This window comes from Scyliorhinus canicula, chromosome 15 (genome assembly GCF_902713615.1).
Source record: "Scyliorhinus canicula chromosome 15, sScyCan1.1, whole genome shotgun sequence".
Classification (NCBI taxonomy): Eukaryota; Metazoa; Chordata; class Chondrichthyes; order Carcharhiniformes; family Scyliorhinidae; genus Scyliorhinus; species Scyliorhinus canicula.
The window spans coordinates 29,188,451-29,209,404 of NC_052160.1; the positions used below are offsets into that span (position 1 = coordinate 29,188,451).

At 45.5% G+C, this 20,954-nt stretch overlaps 1 protein-coding gene across 3 annotated transcripts; it reads right to left on the minus strand.

Annotated features, from left to right (window-relative positions):
• Positions 1-179: 179 nt before the first annotated feature.
• Positions 180-20,806, minus strand: tedc1 (tubulin epsilon and delta complex 1). Of its 3 annotated transcripts, XM_038819979.1 has the most exons (8): positions 20,616-20,806; positions 20,168-20,246; positions 12,102-12,304; positions 9,658-9,825; positions 8,112-8,210; positions 4,476-4,562; positions 3,419-3,616; positions 180-1,882 (listed from the first exon to the last, which is right to left on the minus strand). In XM_038819979.1, exons 1-8 carry the CDS (start codon positions 20,745-20,747, stop codon positions 1,517-1,519), a joined length of 1,332 nt encoding a protein of 443 aa, XP_038675907.1. In that variant the 5' UTR covers positions 20,748-20,806; the 3' UTR covers positions 180-1,516. The 3 variants fall into 3 exon arrangements, with proteins under 3 accessions (XP_038675907.1, XP_038675908.1, XP_038675909.1); XM_038819980.1 differs by lacking the exon at positions 20,168-20,246 and having other exon boundaries at positions 20,616-20,753; XM_038819981.1 differs by lacking the exons at positions 20,168-20,246; positions 20,616-20,806 and adding an exon at positions 18,499-20,129.
• Positions 20,807-20,954: the final 148 nt, after the last annotated feature.

Sequence of the window (20,954 nt, forward strand, 5' to 3'; positions counted from 1 at the left end):
CTAATCATCAAGTGTCTTCCCCCCTCCCCCCAACCACCCCGTCACTTTTCAGCTCACCCCCCACTTCGCACCCGTAAACCAACTTTACCAGCTAGCCAAGCAGGTCGCGCCCCTGGACTGGGCGGTTAATGATGAACATGTTAAAACATTTAACTGACTCTAGAAAAATTAAACAGATGCCGGAGGAAGAGCTTTTTTTAAATAGTGGAGAGGGATTGTTTACAAGTGGACATGTGATACAATAAATGATGCCTGTTGCAAATCACATTCATGTCTCAAGAGTATATTTCTTCATTTTCATCTGACACCTGGTCAAAAATCATCACTGTATTTCCATTGATATTTTCAACAAGCACAGATCAACAAAAGAAAAGAAAATCATTCGAACAAAATTCAGGATCTGACAGCACTGACTTAGAATAAATACCAGGTCCAGGGAGGGGGGGGGGGGGGGGGGGGGGCGGCGGCATGGTGAGACACTGGATGCCCCAGACCAGGCAATCCAATCCACAACCCCAGGCAACTCGATCCCGTTTGTGTGTATATTTCAAATGGTGATGTGGCTTTGTTGTTTAATTTGTGGATAGATCCAAGACCATAATCAATCAGATCTGTTCGTATCAGCAACCTGAGCAATCCAAGAATTAATGGAAACTAGGGATCAAAACTTCCATGGACCCACAAAGCTTTAATTGTACTGAGAACCATTAGCGAGAACATTTGTTAACATTTTTAAGATGATCCTAATATTCAGTAGGATAGATAGATAAAACTATTTCCTTTGACGAGAGAAGTCCAGAACAAGGGGGCAGTGGAATTCTGGAACCCTCTCCCAAAATTCATTGGAGCTGGGTCAAATGAAAATTTCAAAACTGAGATCAATAGATTATTTTCTAGACAAGGGTATTAATGGTCGGATTACCAACCAAGATGGGTAGAGGAAGTTATTAAGATTCATATCAGTCGAGATTGAATGGTGGAACAGACTTCAGGGGCTGAATGGCCTCCCCTTGCTCTTAACACAATGGAGGCAAAGCCCAGGATAATTTGCTGAATAGATGACATGCAGATCACTAACACCTCCCCTCAACAATGCATTAGGGTGAACGGGAGGTTAAAACAAAAAGAAATCACACCATAACTGAGAATTTTGAGCTGACTTTTCAAAGAGTGAAATTTGCACACAAGTCTTCCCCACTCTGATCTTACATACGCCACAGCATCCCCTGAACGGTTCAGGTAGACAATCCACACTCAGGCCTTCATCAATGTAACTGTATGATAGACCACTAGGAGTTGAGTGTAACATTGTTCCCTCCCTCTTAGCATTTCTCAATCGTTCAGCCAAAATCAGACAGGTGTTCTTGAATGTTACATCTCACGAGACAAACCTCGTCTCCCACTGTAGAGAATAAATTGATGAGTAAATGCAGTAAGCAGGATTGACCTGTATGACAAAGGCCTGCCCAATTAGTTATTTTACTGTCACTAACCAGGTCCATAAATAGCTAGAGGTTCATCGTTTCATTGGAGGAATACATATCACGCTATCCAGCTTTTCCAAAACATCTCCGAGAGCCTCTTTGGAAAGTTGCTGTAATTCTTGAAGTTCTTTCTTTAATGCAACTGCTTCATCTTTTAACTGTGTGATTACTTCTGATGCTGTGAAACTCCCAGAGTTATGTTGTTGAACAGAGGGAGGTTTAGTTCTGATAGGAGTGGAATTGGCTTTCAATGCCAGTCTGACACGGCAGTGTCGTCTTCTCTTTTGGTTCATTCTGGCCTGCAGTGCTGCCAGTTTCTGCTCCAGATCATGCTGCGTCAGGAACAGCACTTGATGTTGTCCTGCGAGATCTCCCAAACCTTGTTCCTGGTCTTTAATCTACAGAAATACAGCAGCTAGAGGTCAGAATTTGCAATGCAAATCACAAAATGTCACAATTAGCTGGACTTGAAAGCAAAAGTCCAATTGGATTAGCAGTCCCTTAATACTAACCCTCTTGACAGCGCAGTGCTCCCTCGGTACTGACCCCCCCCTAAAAGTAATGACCCCCCTGCAGCAGTGCAGCGTTCCCATGTACTGACCCCCACCCCGATAGTCTAACGCTCCCTCAGTACTTTCTCCCCACCCCTACAGTGCAGTTCCGTCTCAGTATAGACTGCCTCCATCAACCCCCCCCCCCCCCCAAACAGTGCAACGCTCTCAATACTGACCACACACTTTTAAGACTGAATCCCCCCCCCCAATAGTACAGAGCTCCCTCAGCACTGACCCTATGACAGTGCAGCACTCCACCGACAGTGCAGCGCCCCCTCAGTATTGACCCCCCCCCCCCCCCCCCCCCCCCCCCCCCGACAGTGCAGCGCCCCCTCAATACTGACACCCACCCCCCGGACAGTGCAGCGCCCACTCAGTACTGACCCTCTCTGGCAGTGCAGGGCCCCACAGTATTCACCCCCCTCAGAGCAGTGGCCCCTCGGTGCTATCATGTGTCCTTCCTTGTCTGTTGCACCTTGAAGTTCAGGAGAATTGTGGAGATGGACCTTATTTTTCAGGAAAAAGAATAGTTATCCACTGACTTGCCCTATTCCTGGTGTGAAATGAGGAGTTGTTGACTATCCAGTGATGCAAGTGGGTCAATGTTTTGAATCCCTAGGTTCCAAATACTGTGTATCCTCCAGCTTGAGGGCAAAGCTAAACAAGCAGGTTGCGTTGATGCCATGTTGACAAGTTATTAACAGGTAAATAGTTTTAGGCCTCAACAAGAGACTGGGTCCCACTCAGAGACAAAATGACACACCACATAAACCATGAAGGCAATCATGTCTCTCTTTGGAACCTGCTGATGTAGCAGGAAGCTGAAGGCATTGTTAGGAATTTGAATGTTTGATGGTATATTGCCAAGAATGGGATATTATAATTGCTGACATCGAATAGCTTCCATTATAGAAGTAGGACATGCCCAGGATTATATCAGGGGGAGAAACTTCGGTGTGAGGGGAAACTTAACAAGTGGCAGAGAAGGCAGAGAGGAAACCTAATAGAGATTTTCCGAAGAACTGTGAATTTTGATGGAGTGAAGATCATTTCCTCTGGTATGGGAATCACTGATGTGGGTCATCAATTTAAATTGCCACAAAATGCCACAAAAAGAGTGAGGAGACAGTTTAGGAGTATTTCTTTTCACAGGTCATTGGAATGCAGAATGCTTTGTCATAGTGAGAGGTCAAGGCAGAGGTCATTATCCTTTTCCCTATGACAAACTTAAATGTTCTTTGCGTTCCTCACATTGTGAATTTATAGCAGTTTTTTAGCTGCTACGAGTTATCAGACTGTGGTGACTATACCTGACTGGAGATGGCTGTCCAAACATAATAAAGTGCAGTTTATCACTCCCCAAGCACAACAAATGGTTACCGTTTCATCTTTCATCGTTCTCCGGTCCTGCAGCTCAGATTGCAACTTCAGCAGCTCACCGCAGAGTTTATCTGTTTCTCTGAAGATATCACTTTCTCCAAAGTTCCTTCTCTGGTCCAATGAGTGGTCTGTGACTGATACAACATTTACATTCAGCAGTTCCTGGGTATCCTGCAGCTTGGCAGACAGCACACTTTGCTGAGAAGGAACAGACATTATTATTAATCTCAGTCTAGGTATCTGATCTCATCCTTTCCTCCACATTAGAAGGCCAGGCTAAAGAGAGCAACAATTCCACTGTCCCAAAGGCCCTCCCCTTAAAACCAGAGCTGAGTAAACCAGAGCTGAGTAATATTAATGGAAGACATTTACTATCACTGACTGCTGGGAGCATTCTATTTACGTAGCAATGTCTCACTTTTTCTAGCAAGAGAAATAATGGGAATTTCTGGAAAACAGAGAAATGGGGTAAATGGGGTAAGACTCCTGTTGAACATGGGAATATTGTTTGGTCTGATAGTTTAAAGAATGCCTGCCATTTGGATGTGTCATAGCTTGATGTGGGTTCCAACAGGACTGGATAAGCAAGACTGTGGCTGGTACTTTGTGCAGGTTCTACATCATCAGGTATAGCTATAGAGTGGGTAACACAGTAGGTGAAACATGGCTGCTCTGCCCTTCAAGCTTTAAAAATAGAGGGTGAAGTCTTGTCCTTTCTTTACATGTTACACCTGCAGTTCTGTATCATTTGCCAGCGTACTCAGGATGTCTTCAGGGTTGATCTTGAAACACTGAGCTCCCGGTGGGAAGCCTCACTCACTGCGAGCTCATAATCAGGAAATCTTGGCCACGCTCTCCATGAATGTCTGACCATTCAAATCACTCGAGTAAAATCAGCCAGTTAATTTCCAATACAGTGGGGCAAACCTGCACAAACGCATTTCAACAACAGGTGCAGCAACTCAAGAGTTACACTGTGACTATACAGTTATGAGTATACTGTACAGGATTCCATATAAGTAATGTTTCTGCCCACACTGCTCAGTTGTTCTCTTACCATCCATTGCCAGTATAAGGACTCCAGCTGCTTCCACTCCAGGTATGCCTCCAACTGCATGTTCTCATGCTCCAGCTGCTGCACAAACTACAGCATCAAAAATGGCATTAACAAAGGAACAGAAAGATAACCTGAAGCAGTGGTTATATCTGTAGGACAGTTAGCTGGTGTCATAAAGCGAGGGGCAAATCAGAAATCCAGCAGATAAATCTGAAAAAACACCAAATCAGGAGAAGTTGTTTGCCTACTGCTGTAAGATCCAAGCTGGATCATTATATCCTGCATTAACATTACTGGATTAATAGTCTGGGCAGCATTCCCCAGAGCCTCTGTGGTTAAGACACCAAGTTGCTGAGCCACATAGATTAGACCTATCTCAGGTTTGAGACCCCAGTCAGAGCTGTTTGTTGATCTTAGCCAGGGAGACTTAGGAGCTGTTAAAATTGGCCTAGGTTAGAAAGTGGAAATCTGTCCAAGATTCCCATTCCCCAGCAACTCAGCCTCAAGTACCCTGTCATAAAGCTGGTTGAGCCCAAATCAGTTGCAGCTGTGATGCTTCCACACTCAAATGTCCTTACTGTTCCAATTTCTTGTGTTCCTGTGTGAACAGTTGAGCGAGTAAATTAATCAGTTCCCATGGAGTTCTCCACTCGAGAGAGTTGACATTTAATAGCCTGAAGAGCAACCATCTGAGTGTGGTGTACTCAGCATTGGACAACAGCGATGGTCACAGATTCACTAACTAATGTGAGTCACATTCATGGAGGAAGGGAAAGCTTTACTTTGGTAGCTACTGTCAGCTAAATAGGAGGTCACTGGCAACCTGTAACTGGGACTAAGATGCAGACATTTGCATTCCAATTGTACATATGAAGGAGGAGTAAATGTAGGCCATTTGGCCCCTTGAGCCTGATCCACCAGTCAATAATCATGGCTGATCTGTCGGTGTTGAGATCCACATTCCCCACCTATCCTCGATAACCTTTGATTGCCTGATTAACAAGAATCTATATACCTTTGCGTTAAAAATATTCAATGACTCCACTTCCACAACCTTCTGAGGCAGGGAGTTCGAATGTCACACAGCCCTCTAAGAGAAAGAATTTCTCATGTCTGTTTTAAAATCAAGGGATGCCTTTATGGGACAGTGTCCCTCGTTCTGCATTCACCAAAAAAACATCCTTTCCCAATGTCCAGCTTGTCAACACCATTCAGGATCTTGTATACTTCAATCAAGTCACTCCTCACTCTAAGCTCCAGTGGAAAAGAGCCCAGCCTTTCCAACCTATTCTCATAACCTGCTCATTCCAGGTATCAATCTAATAAACTCCTCTCAACCGCCTCCAACACAATTACATCCTTTCTTAAATAAGGAGACCAAAACTGCGCACAGTATTCGAGATGCGGTCTCACCAATGTCCGTGCAACTGAAACATAACATCCTTACTTTTATGTTTAGTTCCTTCCCTAATAAAGGACAGATAGTATTCCATTAGCTTTCTTGATTACATGCTGCACCTGCATACTAACTTTGTGACTCCTGTACGAGAACACCCAAATCCCTCTGCACCTCAGCATTCTGCAGTCATCCTCCATTTAAGTAATGCTGTTTTTCTGTTCTTCCTGCCAAAGTGAACAACTTCACATTTCCCCCCATTATACTCCATCTACCCTATTTATGCCCACTCGCCCAACCCATCTATATCCCTCTGCAAACTCCATCCGTGGAATTCTCTACTGGTGGGAATCTCCGTTGCGCCGGCAGCACACCCCCCGCCCACGGGATTACCGGCAGCGTGGGATGGCCACAATGGGAAAATCCCATTGGCAGATAGTGGGAATGGAGAATCCCGCTGCCAGCGAGGGCGCGCCGCCCAGGAAAACGCGAGTGGCAGACTGGTGAAACCCGCCCATATGTCTTCTTCACAACATATTTGTGTGTCATCTGCAAATTTAGCTACCAGACCTTGGCTCCCTTCATCTATGCCATTGATCGGGTTCGAATCCCGGCCCTGGGTCACTGTCTGTATGGAGTTTGCACATTCTCCCCGTGTCTGCGTGGGTTTCGCCCCCACAACCCAAAAGATGTGCAGGTTAGGTGGATTGGCCACGCTAAAATTGCCCCTTAATTGGAAAAAATAATTGGGTACGCTAAATTAAAAAAAAAAATCTATGCCATTGATGTAGGTTGTAAAAAGTTGTCCCCAGCACAGACCCCTGTGCGACTTAATTTGTTCCATACTGCCAATCACAAAGGTCCATATTTGTGTCCTCTCCGTTTGCTGCCCGGCAGCCAACTAATCTTCAGTCAAGGCAAATATGTTACCCCTACACCATGAGCTTGTATTTTTTAAACAAACTTTGAGGTGGCACATCAAATGCTTTCTGGAAATCCAAATCCAAGGACAGTATGTCTGCTGGTTTCCCTGGATCCACAACACATATTATAGCTTCAATTTACTGCTATCGCTGGAATGTTTTTTGTATCCTCTGTAGTGAATACAGAAGCAAAATATTTGTTAATAAGGAAGTGGGGATTAAATTATCAACTATTTTTAAAAAAATTATTCAAGCATTCTCAAAAAAAATAAAAGCAGAAGTAAAATTATACATTATAAATAATCAATATCCTGCTCCCCAACAATGTACCTCCAGTATGCCACTCATCTTTGCACAGTTAAGTGCTTTTTCCTTAAGTTTAGTGCTTTCCTTATTCTTCAGTGAACCATGGATGGTGGCTCCTCCTCCTTTTAGAATGTTTTCTTTACAGCAGGAATATACTTATTCCAAGTATTCTGAAATATCTCCTTAAACGTCTGCCACTGCTTCACTATTGATCTATCCCCTAGCCTGTTATCCCAGTTCACTTCGCCTACCTGAGCTTCCATGGCCACATAGTTGTCCTTATTTAAGTTTAAAATACTAGTCTTAGACCCACTGTTCTCCCTTTCAAATTGGTTGTAAAGTCAGTCATATTGTGGTTGCTGCTACCTAGGAATGCCTCTACTTGGAAGTCATTAATGAATTGTCACATTACATAAAACCAAGTTAATATAACCTGCACTCCAGTTGGTTCCAGAACATGCAGTGCTGCTCCAAGAAACTATCTCAAAAGCATTCCAAGAACTCCTCATCCAGGCTATTACTACCAATCTGATTTTTCCAGGTTATATGTAGTTTAAAGTCACCTATAATTATTGCCATTCCTTTAGCACAGGACCCAATATTTCTTCTTGTATATACTTTGCCCTGCATTGCAGTTACTGTAAGGGGGCTTGTAGACCACTCTCACTAGTGACACCTTTCCCCTACTATTCCTCATCTCCACCCAAACTAATTCCAAGTTCTAACCTTCTGAGCCAATATCATCTCTGATTATTACACCAATGCCATCCTTGATTAACAGTGCTATTCTCAACCTTCACCTAGCTTCCTATTCTTCTTGGATGTCATATGCCCCTCGATATTCTGGGCTCCTTGTCCTCCTGCAGCCAGTTCTCTGGAATGGCTATCAGATCATATTTATTGACTTCAGTGTCTGCGATCAACAGCTGTAAAAGGAAAACCACAGGATTATGCTATACTACCCCTGTAAAAAGGGTGAACTTTATGTAGTCTGGGCTACAGCCAGCTCACCTCGGTGTACTGTTTGGGATCTTGGATCAGGCGTGTTTCAGTTGCAGACAAATGATCAAAGCTCCGGCTGCTGCTGCATCCTCTAGTGTACAAATGGATCTGAAATCCAACATCACAGATCAGATTTGTTTCACTGGCCCTGTAATGGACTTGTAAACAGAAACAAGCTTCGACAGGAGGTAGCTATTGTCCCTTGCTGCCTGCACTGAATTTAAGCCTCTCTTGACCAATTTATACAACCCCATTGTCCTGCATTCTCTTCGAAACCTACACTGGAGAATAGTAAAAGCGTGGGGGAAATCAAGCAGGAAAGTAAGATACGGCCAGGTGACTCATGTGGAAAGAAACATTGGCACAGGCCCAATGGACAGTATGGCTAATTTCTGTGTTGGAACAGAATATGATTTTATGCTATACCCAAGGTCTCACCACTTTCACTTGAGACATCTTCAGAAGCTTCTGAAGAGCAGGTTGCAGGACAGAATACCAGATATCAAGGGGCTCACCTGAGCAGGCACCCCAAGCAGCAACACTATATCAAGATAGTCACAACTTAATTGGGTTGGCCATGAAGCCATAATGCCTGACACTTGCTTAACAAAGTGATTCACCTATGGAGAGTTGAGTCTGGGATGCAGTCTCATGGTGGTCAAAGCAAGCCTAAGGACATTCTGAAGGTGACACTGAGGAGTTTTCACATCAGTTTTGCATCCTGGGAGAGAGATGCCAGCAGCTCATCCAAAACTAATCATCTGCAGTATCCTGTCCTATTTGCAGCAGAACCTTCCACATGCAGTTCAGCCGTAGCAATCACTTGTGTACTTACCAGAACCCCACTAAACACCCCAGATGATGAAAATGGTCATCTTTTCCTCAAATACCGAACAACATTATTAATCTGCTGTTCCATTCCAATGGTGTGCTCTGCCCAAAGGAAGGTCTTTCGCTTGTTGCTTGCTGATACTTCATCCTAAACAGTTTTCTTGGGCAGTATTTGGCAGTGGTGATTTGCTAGTCATCGAGGCAACTGACCTAACCAGCCCCCTTCCCTTTCAATAGGCAGTGGATTATCTGTCATTTTCAGATTGCAGGTTTGATCGCGGGAGCCTGATCACCCTGAATAATATCTTCACAATGCACAAACTATAAACACACGTCAGGGCAGCAAGTTGCACAGCGGTTAGCACTGCTGTCTATAGCGCTGAGGACCCGGGTTCGATCCTGGCCCCGGGTCACTGGTTTGTGTGGCGTTTGAATATTCTCCCCATGTCTGCTTGGGTTTCGCCCTCACAACCCAACCATGAGCAGGCTAGGTCGATTGGCCACACTAAATTGGCCCTTTATTGGGAAAAAAATAATTGGGCACTCAACTATAAACACACGTCTAGGTTGAGGCAGCACTGATAATCTGCGATAGTTTCTTTCGCAGCATTAACCTAACCTCAATGTGTCACTACAAACTTTAACTGCATCTTATCTGATGGAGCACGACTCAGACCGAATGGGTCCTGATGCTAGTGAAGGGGTTGGGAGTGATGCTGTGTACCTTGTAGAGAGCAGAACACCTCTCCTGCTGAGCACTGTAAAGGCTTCGCCAACGGAACCGCAGCTTCCCTTGTAAACACTGCAGGTATCGCACATCCATTCCCACTGGGTGTCTGCCATCCTGAATGTCCAACCTCTCCGTGGAGCTGATGGGTATCGTTTGTCTGCACTGAAAGCAAAAGTCGTCATCACAATTACTGCAGGCCAATGCAGTCCCAAGCATTTTATCACAATACTATCTCAGATTAAAAAAACACAAGTTCTTACTGTTTAATTGCTTTGAGATGCTGAGATAGTTTTAGTACACGCAATCTGTGTGCTCTTAGCAACATGCTTTATTAATAGCCAGACTATGGTGTGATTGCTGTTTAGATTGCCACAAACTTTGTTCTGTGCTTCTGCATGTTGTAACATTACTTTATAAATGCCAGTTAAAAACTGATTATATTCATTAGCAATTCAGGAATAATATGCACTCCAAGTCAAACAATGACATGAGGTGGTCAAGAAGGAAATGGCGTACATGCTGAATAATTAGACTCAATGGGTACAATGGCCTACTTCTGCTCCTATGTTTCTCTGTAAGCAGTGTGGATGGAAGTATAAAATAACAGACATTGATGAATTTCAAAAGAATGAGCAAAAACTGTGGCAAATGAATTCCAATGTAGGCAGATGTCAGGTCATTAACTTTGAACCCAAAATAGATAGGACAGTGTACTTTCTAAATGGTGAAAAAATAGAAACAGTGGAAGTCCAAAGAGACTCAGGTACAGAAAATAATTCAAGAGATTTATGGAATGCTGGCCTTTATATCTAGTATAATTATTATAATATCTAGTATAATAGGCCTTTATATCTAGTATAATATCTAGTGTAATAGGGGTAGATGTCATGATTCAACTGTACAATGCCGTGGTTAGCTCACACCTTGAATACAGTGCCCAGAATCACTCAGTGTCTTGAGGAAGATGTACTGGCCTTGGAGGTACTTCAGCTAGATTCACCAGAATGATACCTGGATTTGAATGGTTAAATTAAAAGGAGGAGTACTAGGGTTGTATTTCCTGAAACTTAGAAGGTAGAGGGTGATTTGATTTCATGGAGTCGATGGAGCTAGTGGCCTCCTTGTGTGCTGTATTGACTCTATATTAAGTATATTAAGAGGAACGGATAGAGTAATTAAGATAAACTATTTCTGCTAGTTGGAGGGTCTAGGAGTAGAGGCCATAATCTGAAAATTAGAATCAGAGCTTTCAAGAGTGAAATTTGGAAATAGTTGTACAAAGGGTGGTAGAAGTTTGGAACTCTCTTCCACAAACAGCAATTGATGTTGAATCAGTTGTAAATTTTAGTTCTGAGGTTGATGGATTTTTGTTATCCTAAGGTAATAAGGGGCATGGGACAAAGACAATTAAATGGAGTTAGGTTGCAGTTCATCCATGATCGTGCTGAATGACTTTAGTGGCTAAATGGCCTCTTCCTGTTCTGAAAAAACAGCAATCCAAAACAATGTCCCATCTTTCTGAAGAATATTGTCATTGCAAGTAAACTGTAAACATTTTTAGACAGAGAAGATGGAGAGAAAGTGATAAAGCAAGAACTAAAGATAGTGCAAGTGAAACCACCCAAAACAGCATCCAATCAAGATAGAGACAGCAAAAGGGAATGTGAAGCAGAAAGTAGAAAATAGAAAGCAGCAAGAAGCACAGGAAAACAAGGATACAAGATAAGGATAAACAATGTGAGGGCATGTACACAGAAAGACAGTGAAGCGAGAAGCAGGACAAATCAAATGCAAGAAAGAAAGCACAGCGCATGAGAGTGTTTGAGGAAGCACCTGAAAAATAAAGCAAGAAAACAGCAAAGACTACCCAAGAGACAGAAAGACAGACAGAGGCCGAGACAGTCATTGAGACAACAGGAGTGAAAGAGAGAATGAAATTAGTGGTTGTAGGAGTGCCTTGCCTCCCTGTTCCTGCGACCTCCTCCAAGCCCAGAGATCTGCGTGCCTCGAATTCTGCTCTTGTGCATTACTTTCATAATTGCGCCACCATTGGTAGCTGTGTCTTCAGCTGGCTTGCCTCCAAGCTCTGGAACTTCCTCCCTACTCCTTTCCCACTTTCTACCTTGTTTTCTTCCTTTAAGCCACATCTTAATATCCACCTCTTTGATCAAGACTTTGATCATTTGACCCAATATTTCCTTATATGGCTCACTGTCATACTTTGTTTTAGAATATTCCTGTGGAGCACCTGGAGACATTTCATTATTTTAAAGGTGTTGTTTTATTTACATAGAGATAATCTCCTGGACATGTCCCACTATTTAATATCCACAAAATATAGAAACGCTCAATACCTACTCAACGCTCAATACAGAACAAATGGCTGTGACTAATCGGCACTAAGGAGTGCACTGCGGTGTACTGCAAGGTGTCCTTACCGTGCAGAGTGACGCCTGATCTTCCACATGCAGCCTATGCAGATTGAGCAGCTGTTCCAACAGGTGGATTCTCTGTAGTAGCCAGGAGAAAGCCAGGAGCAGTTCCCGGCTACCCAGAGTGCCATCTGCAGGCAGCTGGTAGAAATCCATGAATCCGTAACCGTAGTAGCAAACTGCAGCCTTCACATACACAATCTGTTCAGCTGTACAAGGTGGAGAGAGAGAGAGAAAGGAAAAAAATACAAAGCAAACTATCAAAGGCAGCTTGTTGTACAGTGCACTCTTTCACTTAATTATTGACATCGGGTGCAATTATCCCACCTGTGTCCAGTGCCTATCCAGTTACGTTGGTGCATAGTGGGAAAGGCAAAAAACGGGTTTTGCACCGAGCCGTGCTCAATGCACCCGACCCGCTATGCCCAACACGATCTGCATCATACTCTGACTGGGCGTGATCCAGCTCAGAATGAATCATTCTGCAATGTAAATTCTATGATTAAACTTATTTAAACAGGCACAGCCTAGTTGAGGCCACAGTCTCCTGGCTTCCGGTATTCTAGGGCAAAGCTTCATGCCGGCATGAATTTGTACTGGTCTCCAGAAACGGAAACCAGGCGTGATGGCCATTTTTATTGTACAAATGTACAGTGGGCTCGACTTCAGATGGCAGCCATGGAGTGGTCGCACGCAAAATGGCATAAAAACTGTGAAAACAACCTTTTAATCCCATTAAACGGGCACCAAAACTATCCAAATCGTCTCCCCCACTGACCTACCCACGCAGACCATGTTGAAGAGGAAAATGAGAAAGAGCCAGCCGCCCACCAAGAAAGTCAACAAGGACGAGGGAAGGGAAGCCTCAACCTCGGAGCTGGCAGCCACACAAGGAAGGGCAGACTCCATGGAGGGCTCAGTGCAGAACCAGATTTTGATGGACAATCTCATGGGCTTTAATACCACCAAGCTCCAGAAGCACAGAGAGGAGCAGAAAAGAGACCCCCTGCCAGCCGTCAAGACAGCGGTGGAGACGGCGACGGCCCCCATGAGGGAGGCGTTGAAGCCAGGAATCGAAGAATGAGACCTGGGGAAAGCCGCCACAGACCAAGGGGATCGGATTGGAGAAGTTTGATCAAGACCCAGAAGAACCTAACGGAGAAAATAGTCAATGAAGAAAATGGGTTGCGCCGCCAAAACTTAGAGAATCGTGGGGCTGCCGGAGGGGAGAAACCCCTCAGAATGTGTGAATCGAGGGGGGCAGCACAGTGGCTGCACTGCTGCCTCACGTCACCGAGGTCCCAGGTTCAATCCCAGCTCTGGGTCACTGTCCGTGTGGAATTTGCACATTTTCCCCGTGTTTGTGGGGGTTTCGCCCTCACAACCCAAGGATGTGCAGGGTAGGTGGATTGAACACGCTAAATTGCCCCTTAATTGGAAAAAATGAATTGGGTATACTAAATTTATAAAAAGAATATGTGTCTCGGAGATGTTCGCGAAACTGGTCAGCAAAGAGCGCTTTGGCGAGCCTCTGGAGATGGACTTCTCCCATAGGTCACTTAGATAGCGGCCCAGAGCCGGGGAACCTCCACGGGTGATGATTGTGAAGTTCCATTGCACCAAGATAAGGAACGGATCCTGAGATGGGCGAAAAGTGCAAAAGTTTCAAGTGGGAGGGACATCCTATCAGCTTGTACCAGGATAATGGGGCAGATTTTACAGTGCCAAAATTCACCCTTTACAAGAGTGAGGTGCAGTTCGGCATGCCCTCCCTTGCCAGGTTATGGGTCACATAACAGGCAATTGAAGGCAATTCTCCTTCTCCCACGTGAATACTACTTCAACACCCTTCAGAAGGCCAACAAATGCATCCAAGACAACAACTTGGGCAGACAGTAAGACCACACATAGGTGAGAAGGCAGAGTTCGAAGGCCAAGGGAAAGAAAGGTAGGCAGGAACACGGGCAGTGAGGCAGACATGGCAAAAAAGGTAGAGGGGGGTTAAATAGGGGAACCAGATTGAGAGCAAGCCACTAAACTAGCAAGTAAGCTGGTGTATGGAAATACGTTGAATGAGCAGGCTGTGGCATTTGCTTAGTCACATGGAGCGTGAGGGGCCTCAACGGGCCCCGGTACTTTTGTTAAATATATACGACTTGAATTGAGATGACGCAGAGTTCATCAAGAAAACAATGGCCGGAATCCCAGACTGGTGACATAACTGTGTACACGGCCCGACGTTAGCCAGATCCAACCCCAAAACCGGCAACGTGTCAGGTAGGGCACACAAATTGAACACCTGTATGGAGCAGATGGGGGGGGACAGGGTAGACCTGTGGAGGTTCCACCACCTGGCGGAGGGGCAAAAAGAATTCTCCTTCTCCCACGTGAATACAGCCTACTAAAGGATAGGCTGTTTTGTGGTAGGGAAGAGGGTGCTTCCAGGAGTAACAAAGGCGGACTACTCCGCCATTTTAATCTCTGACCATGCGCCACAGTACATCGGCGTGTGGTTGGAGAAGGCCCCCCCCCCCCCCACTACTCCATGGTGATGGATGCTACTCTCCTTGCTGATAAGGAATTGAGCAGTAAAATATTCCAAGCCATTAATGATAATGTATCCTGCAACCAGAATGGGGAGGTCTCACCCTCCATGTTCTGGGAGGCACTGAAGGCGGTGATCAGGGGCAAATTAGCTTACAAAGCCCTGAGGGACAGGGAAACCCAGCAGTGGCTGATGGACTCCATACTGGAGGTGGATCGGCAGTACTCGACAGCCCTAACCATGAATTTGCTAACATAGAACATTACAGCGCAGTACAGGCCCTTTGGCCCTTGATGTTGCGCCGACCTGTGAAACCAATCTAAAGCCCATCTACACTATTCCCTTATCGTCTATATGCCTATCCAATGACCATTTGAATGCGTTTAGTGTTGGCGAGTCCACTACTGTTGCAGGCAGGGCATTCCACGCCCTTACTACTCTGAGTAAAGAATCTACCTCTGACATCTGTCCTATATCTATCTCCCCTCAATTTAAAGCTATGTCCCCTCGTGCTGGACATCACCATCCGAGGAAAAAGGCTCTCAATTTCCACCCTATCTAATCCTCTGATCATCTTGTATGCCTCAATTAAGTCACCTCTTAACCTTCTTCTCTCTAACGAAAACAGCCTCAAGTCCTTCAGCCTTTCCTCGTAAGATCTTCCCTCCATACCAGGCAACATCCTTGTAAATCTCCTTTGTACCCTTTCCAATGCTTCCACATCCTTCCTATAATGTGGCGACCAGAACTGCACGCAATACTCCAAATGCGGCCGCACCAGAGTTTTGTACAACTGCAACATGACCTCATGGCTCAGAAACTCAATTCCTCTACCAATAAAAGCTAACACACCGTAAACCTTAACAACCCTCTCAACCTGGGTGGCAACTTTCAGGGATCTATGGACATGGACACCGAGATCTCTCTGCTCGTCCACACTACCAAGAATCTTACCATTAGCCCTGTACTCTGTCTTCCTGTTATTCCTTCCAAAATGAATCACCTCACGCTTTTCTGCATTAAACTCCATTTGCCACCTGTCAGCCCAGCTCTGCAGCTTATCTATGTCCCTCTGTAACATCCTTCTGCACTGTGCACAACGCCACCAACTTTAGTGTCATCTGCAAATTTACTCACCCATCCTTCTATGCCCTCCTCCAGGTCATTTATAAAAATGACAAACAGCAGCGGCCCCAAAACAGATCCTTGTGGTACAACACTAGTAACTGGACACACAGTCTGAACATTTCCCATCAACCACCACTCTTTGTTTTCTATCAGCTAGCCAATTTCTGATCCAAACTGCTAAATCACCCTGAATCTCATGCCTCTGTATTTTCTGCAATATCCTACCGTGGGGAACCTTATCAAACGCTTTACTGAAATCCATATACACCACATCAACTGCTTTATCCTCATCTACCTGTTTGGTCACCTTCTCAAAGAACTCAATAAGGTTTGTGAGGCACAACCTACCTTTCACAAAACCATGCTGACTATCTCTAATCAAATTATTCCTTTCCAGATGATTATACACCCTATCTCTTATAAACCTTTCCAAGACTTTCCCCACAACAGAAGGCTCACATGTCTGTAGTTACCGGGGTTATCTCTACTCCCCTTCTTGAACAAGAGGCCAACATGTGCTATCCGTCAGTCTTCTGGCACTATTCCTGTAGACAAAGATGACTTAAAGATCAAAGCCAAAATCTCAGCAATCTCCTCCCTAGCATCCCAAAGAATTCGAAGATAAATCCCATCCGGCCCAGGGGGCTTATCTATTTTCACACTTTCTAGAATCGCTAACACCTCCTCCTTATGAACCTCAAGCCCTTCTAGTCTAGTAGCCTATATCTCAGTATTCTCCTCGACAACATTGTCTTTTTCCTGTGTGAATACGGACGAAAAATACTCATTTAGCACCTCTCCTATCTCCTCGGACTCCACGCACAACTTCTCACTACTGTCCTTGACTGGCCCTACTCTTACCCTAGTCATTCTTTTATTCCTGACATATCTATAGAAAGCTTTAGGATTATCCTTGATCCTACCTGCCAAAGACTTCTCATGTCCTCTCCTGGCTCTTCTTAGCTCCCTCTTTAGAGCCTTCCTAGCTAACTTGTAACTCTCAAGTACCCTAACTGAACCATCATGTCTCATCTTTACACAAGTCTCCTTCTTGACAAGTTTCAACTGCTTTAGTAAACCATGGTTCCCTCGCTCGACCACTTCCTCCCTGCCTCACAGGTACATACTTATCAAGGACACGCAGTAGCTGTTCCTTGAACATGCTCCACATTTCCTTTGCGCCCATCCCCTGCAGTTTTCCTCTCCAGCCGATGCATCCTAAGTCTTGCCTCATCGCATCATAATTGCCTTTCCCCCAGACATGACTTGCCTTGCGGTATATACCTATCCCTTTCCATCACTAAAGTAAACGTAATCGAATTGTGGTCACTATCACCAAAGTGCTCATCTACCTCCAAATCTGACACCTGTCCTGGTTCATTACTCAGTACCAAATCCAATACGGCCTCGCCTCTCGTTGGCCTATCTACATACTGCGTCAGGAAACCCTCCTGCACACATTGGACAAAAACGTTCCCACAGAATCTCCTATCTATCCCCCTAACTATGTAGTCTCCAATGACTAATGTTCTTCTCCTCTCCCCCCTTCCCTTCTGTGCAATAGGGACAGACTCTGTGCCAGAAACCTGTACCCCATGGCTGACCCCTGGTAAGTCCGCGCCCCTCAACAGTATCCAAAGCGATATACCTGTTACTAAGGGGAACGACCACAGGGGATCCCTGTCCCAACAGAAAGGAAAAAGCTGCAGGTGGCATTTGACTTGCTCTCCACACAGAAGACCACCAGCTCCCCCAGGCACAGGGGGACTTTTTACGAATATGGAGACAAAGCCAGCCGCATGTTGGTGCAACAGCTAAGAAAACACGCTGCCGCAAGAGAGATAGCGCAGATTAGGGACAGTAATGGTAGGATAGTAGCAGACCCAGACGAGGTCAATAAGGCCGTTGCGAACTTTTACCGAAGGCTATACACCTCCGAGCCCCTGGAGGAGACCTATGGGGATGGAACGGGGAAGAGAAGAGAGAGAGAGAGAGACTGGGCACTGAGAAAGACTTTGATCGAGTAGAATGGAGGTGGTTGAACGGTTTAGGTTCGGAGACAGATTCACCACATGCGTGAAGTTCCTGTACACCGTTCCCATGGCGAGCATACGGACAAACACCACCAGCTCCGAATACTTTCGGCTGCACATAAGGGAATGAGGCATGGGTGCCTACTATCCCTGCTCCTGTTCGCACTATCAATTGAGCTGCTGGCTATCGCCCTTAGATCAGCGGATTGGTGGACGGGCATCTGAAGAGGGGGCAGTGAGCATAGAGTCTCGCTCTATGCAGATGACCTGCTCCTCTACGTGCCAAACCCCCTAGCCAGCATGGGAAAGATAACCAGACTCCTCGGGGAGTTTGGCGCTTTCTCAGGTTACAACTCAACCTGGGAAAGAGCAAAATATTCTCTGTAAACCCCTGAGAGGGAGGAGCAGAGCTGGAGAGACAGAGGAATGCTGACAGTATAGGACATGTCTGTGGACGATAGACTGGAGACCCTGGGGGAACTTAACTCCCGAAAGAAAATGAGCTCAGATATCTACAGCTGCGTAACTTTCTCTGCAAGGAACAAAAAACATTCCCCCAAAGACCAATGCACACACTCCTGAACATGATGGTAGGCTAGACTGGCATGGAGATGATAGGTGTGGGGTCATATACAGGAGGCTCATAGAAAAGGTTAGGACTTCACTGGACGAGACCAGATGAAAGTGGGGAGATCACCTGGGCACGGAGATAGTGGGAGGACTCCGGATTGAAGCACTGTACAACTCCACCCTCTCCTGCACCGCCAAGCCTGATGCAGCCCAAGGTGGTGCACAGAGCACACCTCACCAAGACACGCGCAAGAGGATTCTTCCGGAGGCGGAGGACAAGTACGAAAGTTGGCATTCTTGGGTGGGTGGCCTTCTTCGAGGCTATGTCCAAGGTGGTGGGAGTCAAGATGGAGCCATGCCTGTCAGTGGCAGTCTTCAAGGTATCAGAGCACCCAGAGCTCTGGGCAGAAGAAGAGGTGGACACTTAGGCCCTCACTTCACGGATTGCCAGGCATTGCAGCACCATCCTAGGCTAGAAAAAAAAATCAAATTTAAAATAAGATGATCTAAAAAGAGGTTCCATACCACTATTCACAGACTGGTCTTGAAAGTTTCACAGCCCTGGAGTAAGTTCCAGATTTTCAATAGCCTTCTAATGAAAAAATGCTGCCTGATTTTACACCCAAACAACCTGGTTCTGATTTTAACTTTTGTCTCTGGTTTTTGGATTTCTACACGAGAGGAAATGTTTTCTCTAACTGTCACATTATACCCCTTTAACATTTTAAAAACTCAATTAATTCACCCTTAATCGTTTAAGTTCAAACAACATACAAACCTTAACTGTACCCCTCTAACACTCCCAAAAATCAGCCGAGTGTCTTTATTGCTGGAAAAAGCACCTGCTTTGCAGATTGGCAACCACTTTCAGTGAGGGGACCTTGAAAAGCACACCAAATAAATGCAAGGTCTAATGTTGGTGTTCGGCAGCCTTCCAAAGTGTGAAAGGCACCTTTACCAATACGACACTGCTCTTGAAGCAGATCCCGATTGGGAGCAGAACATTTTGACTGAATTTGTTCCTTTTTCTTTCCCTTCCCCACATGTTAATTTTTTTTAATTTTGCCAATTAGGGGGCAATTTAGCATGGCAAATCCACCTACCCTGCTCATCTTTGGGTTGTGGGAGTGAGACCCACGCAGACTGGGAGAATGTGCAAACTGCACACAGACAGGCTGGGGTCAAACCCGTTCTTCAGCAGAGGCAGCAGTGCTAACAACTGTGCCACTGTGCCGCTCTCCCCATACACTCGTTCACCCAGAAAAATGGCAACAAGGACCAATTTCTCACCCAGCAGATTCTCTCACAGTATTTGTCATCAAAGTGAGGAGAACAAAGGACAACTGGCAGATTCAATGAAATTACCAGAGTTTTAGTAATAGCAGAAAGCCGTGGTAGCAGCAACAGTATAAAAGTCGTTGAGTTCAGCCAGAACATTGAGTCCAGATGTGGGACTGGAAAGTGAACACATGCTCTTTATTTCCTTAGGTGACTACACCTAAAGGTACTTTAGGAAGTGAATCCCGAGGTCATGAAAGACATGACAAATGGAAACCTTTCTTTAATATCATTCAATTGGCAAGATGAAATAGACTTTACATAAACATACCAACGGATCATCATCACCGCTGACATTATTGCCAGAACAGGAGCAGACAAGGGAACTGCATGGAAGGGTGAACGACACAAGATCGAGATATTGTTTTGTAACAAAGATATGAATCACACCACCAATGGTTTGCAGGTCTCTGCTGGCTTTAAACAAACTATACAGATATGGAAGGACTATTTCTTACATAAATCTGTGACCTCACACGGCCAGTCCTCATTGACCAACCTCAGGAGCCAATGTAGCAACTTCCAAAACTCAGCTGTCTGCCAACGAAAAAAAAAACCATAAATAAAACAGGGAACCATAAATAAAACAGGGAACCATAAATGTATGTGACCCACATTCCAGCCTGTGCCACATCCCACCCCTTACCCTCAACACCCTGTGACCTCCTGGTTATCCTTCACATCATCATCCTCCATCCCCCCCATAATTGCCCTCATTGACATCTTCCACAGATGCCCTTCCTGTGATCACCCCCACCCCCCACCCCATATGACAGGCCCAGCTCCATTTAAGAAGTAGCGGGTTCTTCTCCCTATAACTGGGATATAAGAGGCCAGGTTGGCGCGACTTGGTCCCGATCCCCATCAATCCCGGGTCACGGTGCTGCCCGCGGCGTAGTCTCTCACCGCTTCACTCCGGTCGAACTTGGCCTTGCGGAATATCTCCGGGCTGAGGGCGGAAGCGGCTGCCCCGTCCCCCGGGCAGACCCCGGCCAACACCTTACACAGAGCCGCGATCGCTTCTTTCACCTTCATCATTTTAAGACTCGCGCTCGCCTTTCAACAGTGCGGTTAAATAACGAGCCCGGACTGGAGGCAAGAGGCTCCGCAACAGTCTGATCCTCCACGTCTGGCGCCCCCCTTCGGAGCGTCCTCATCGCCGCAGCTTTTGCCAGCGAAAGTCTCCTGTTCCACTCGTGTTAAAGGTCATGGAGATGTCGCTGATGGCTGACCTGATGTGGCTCA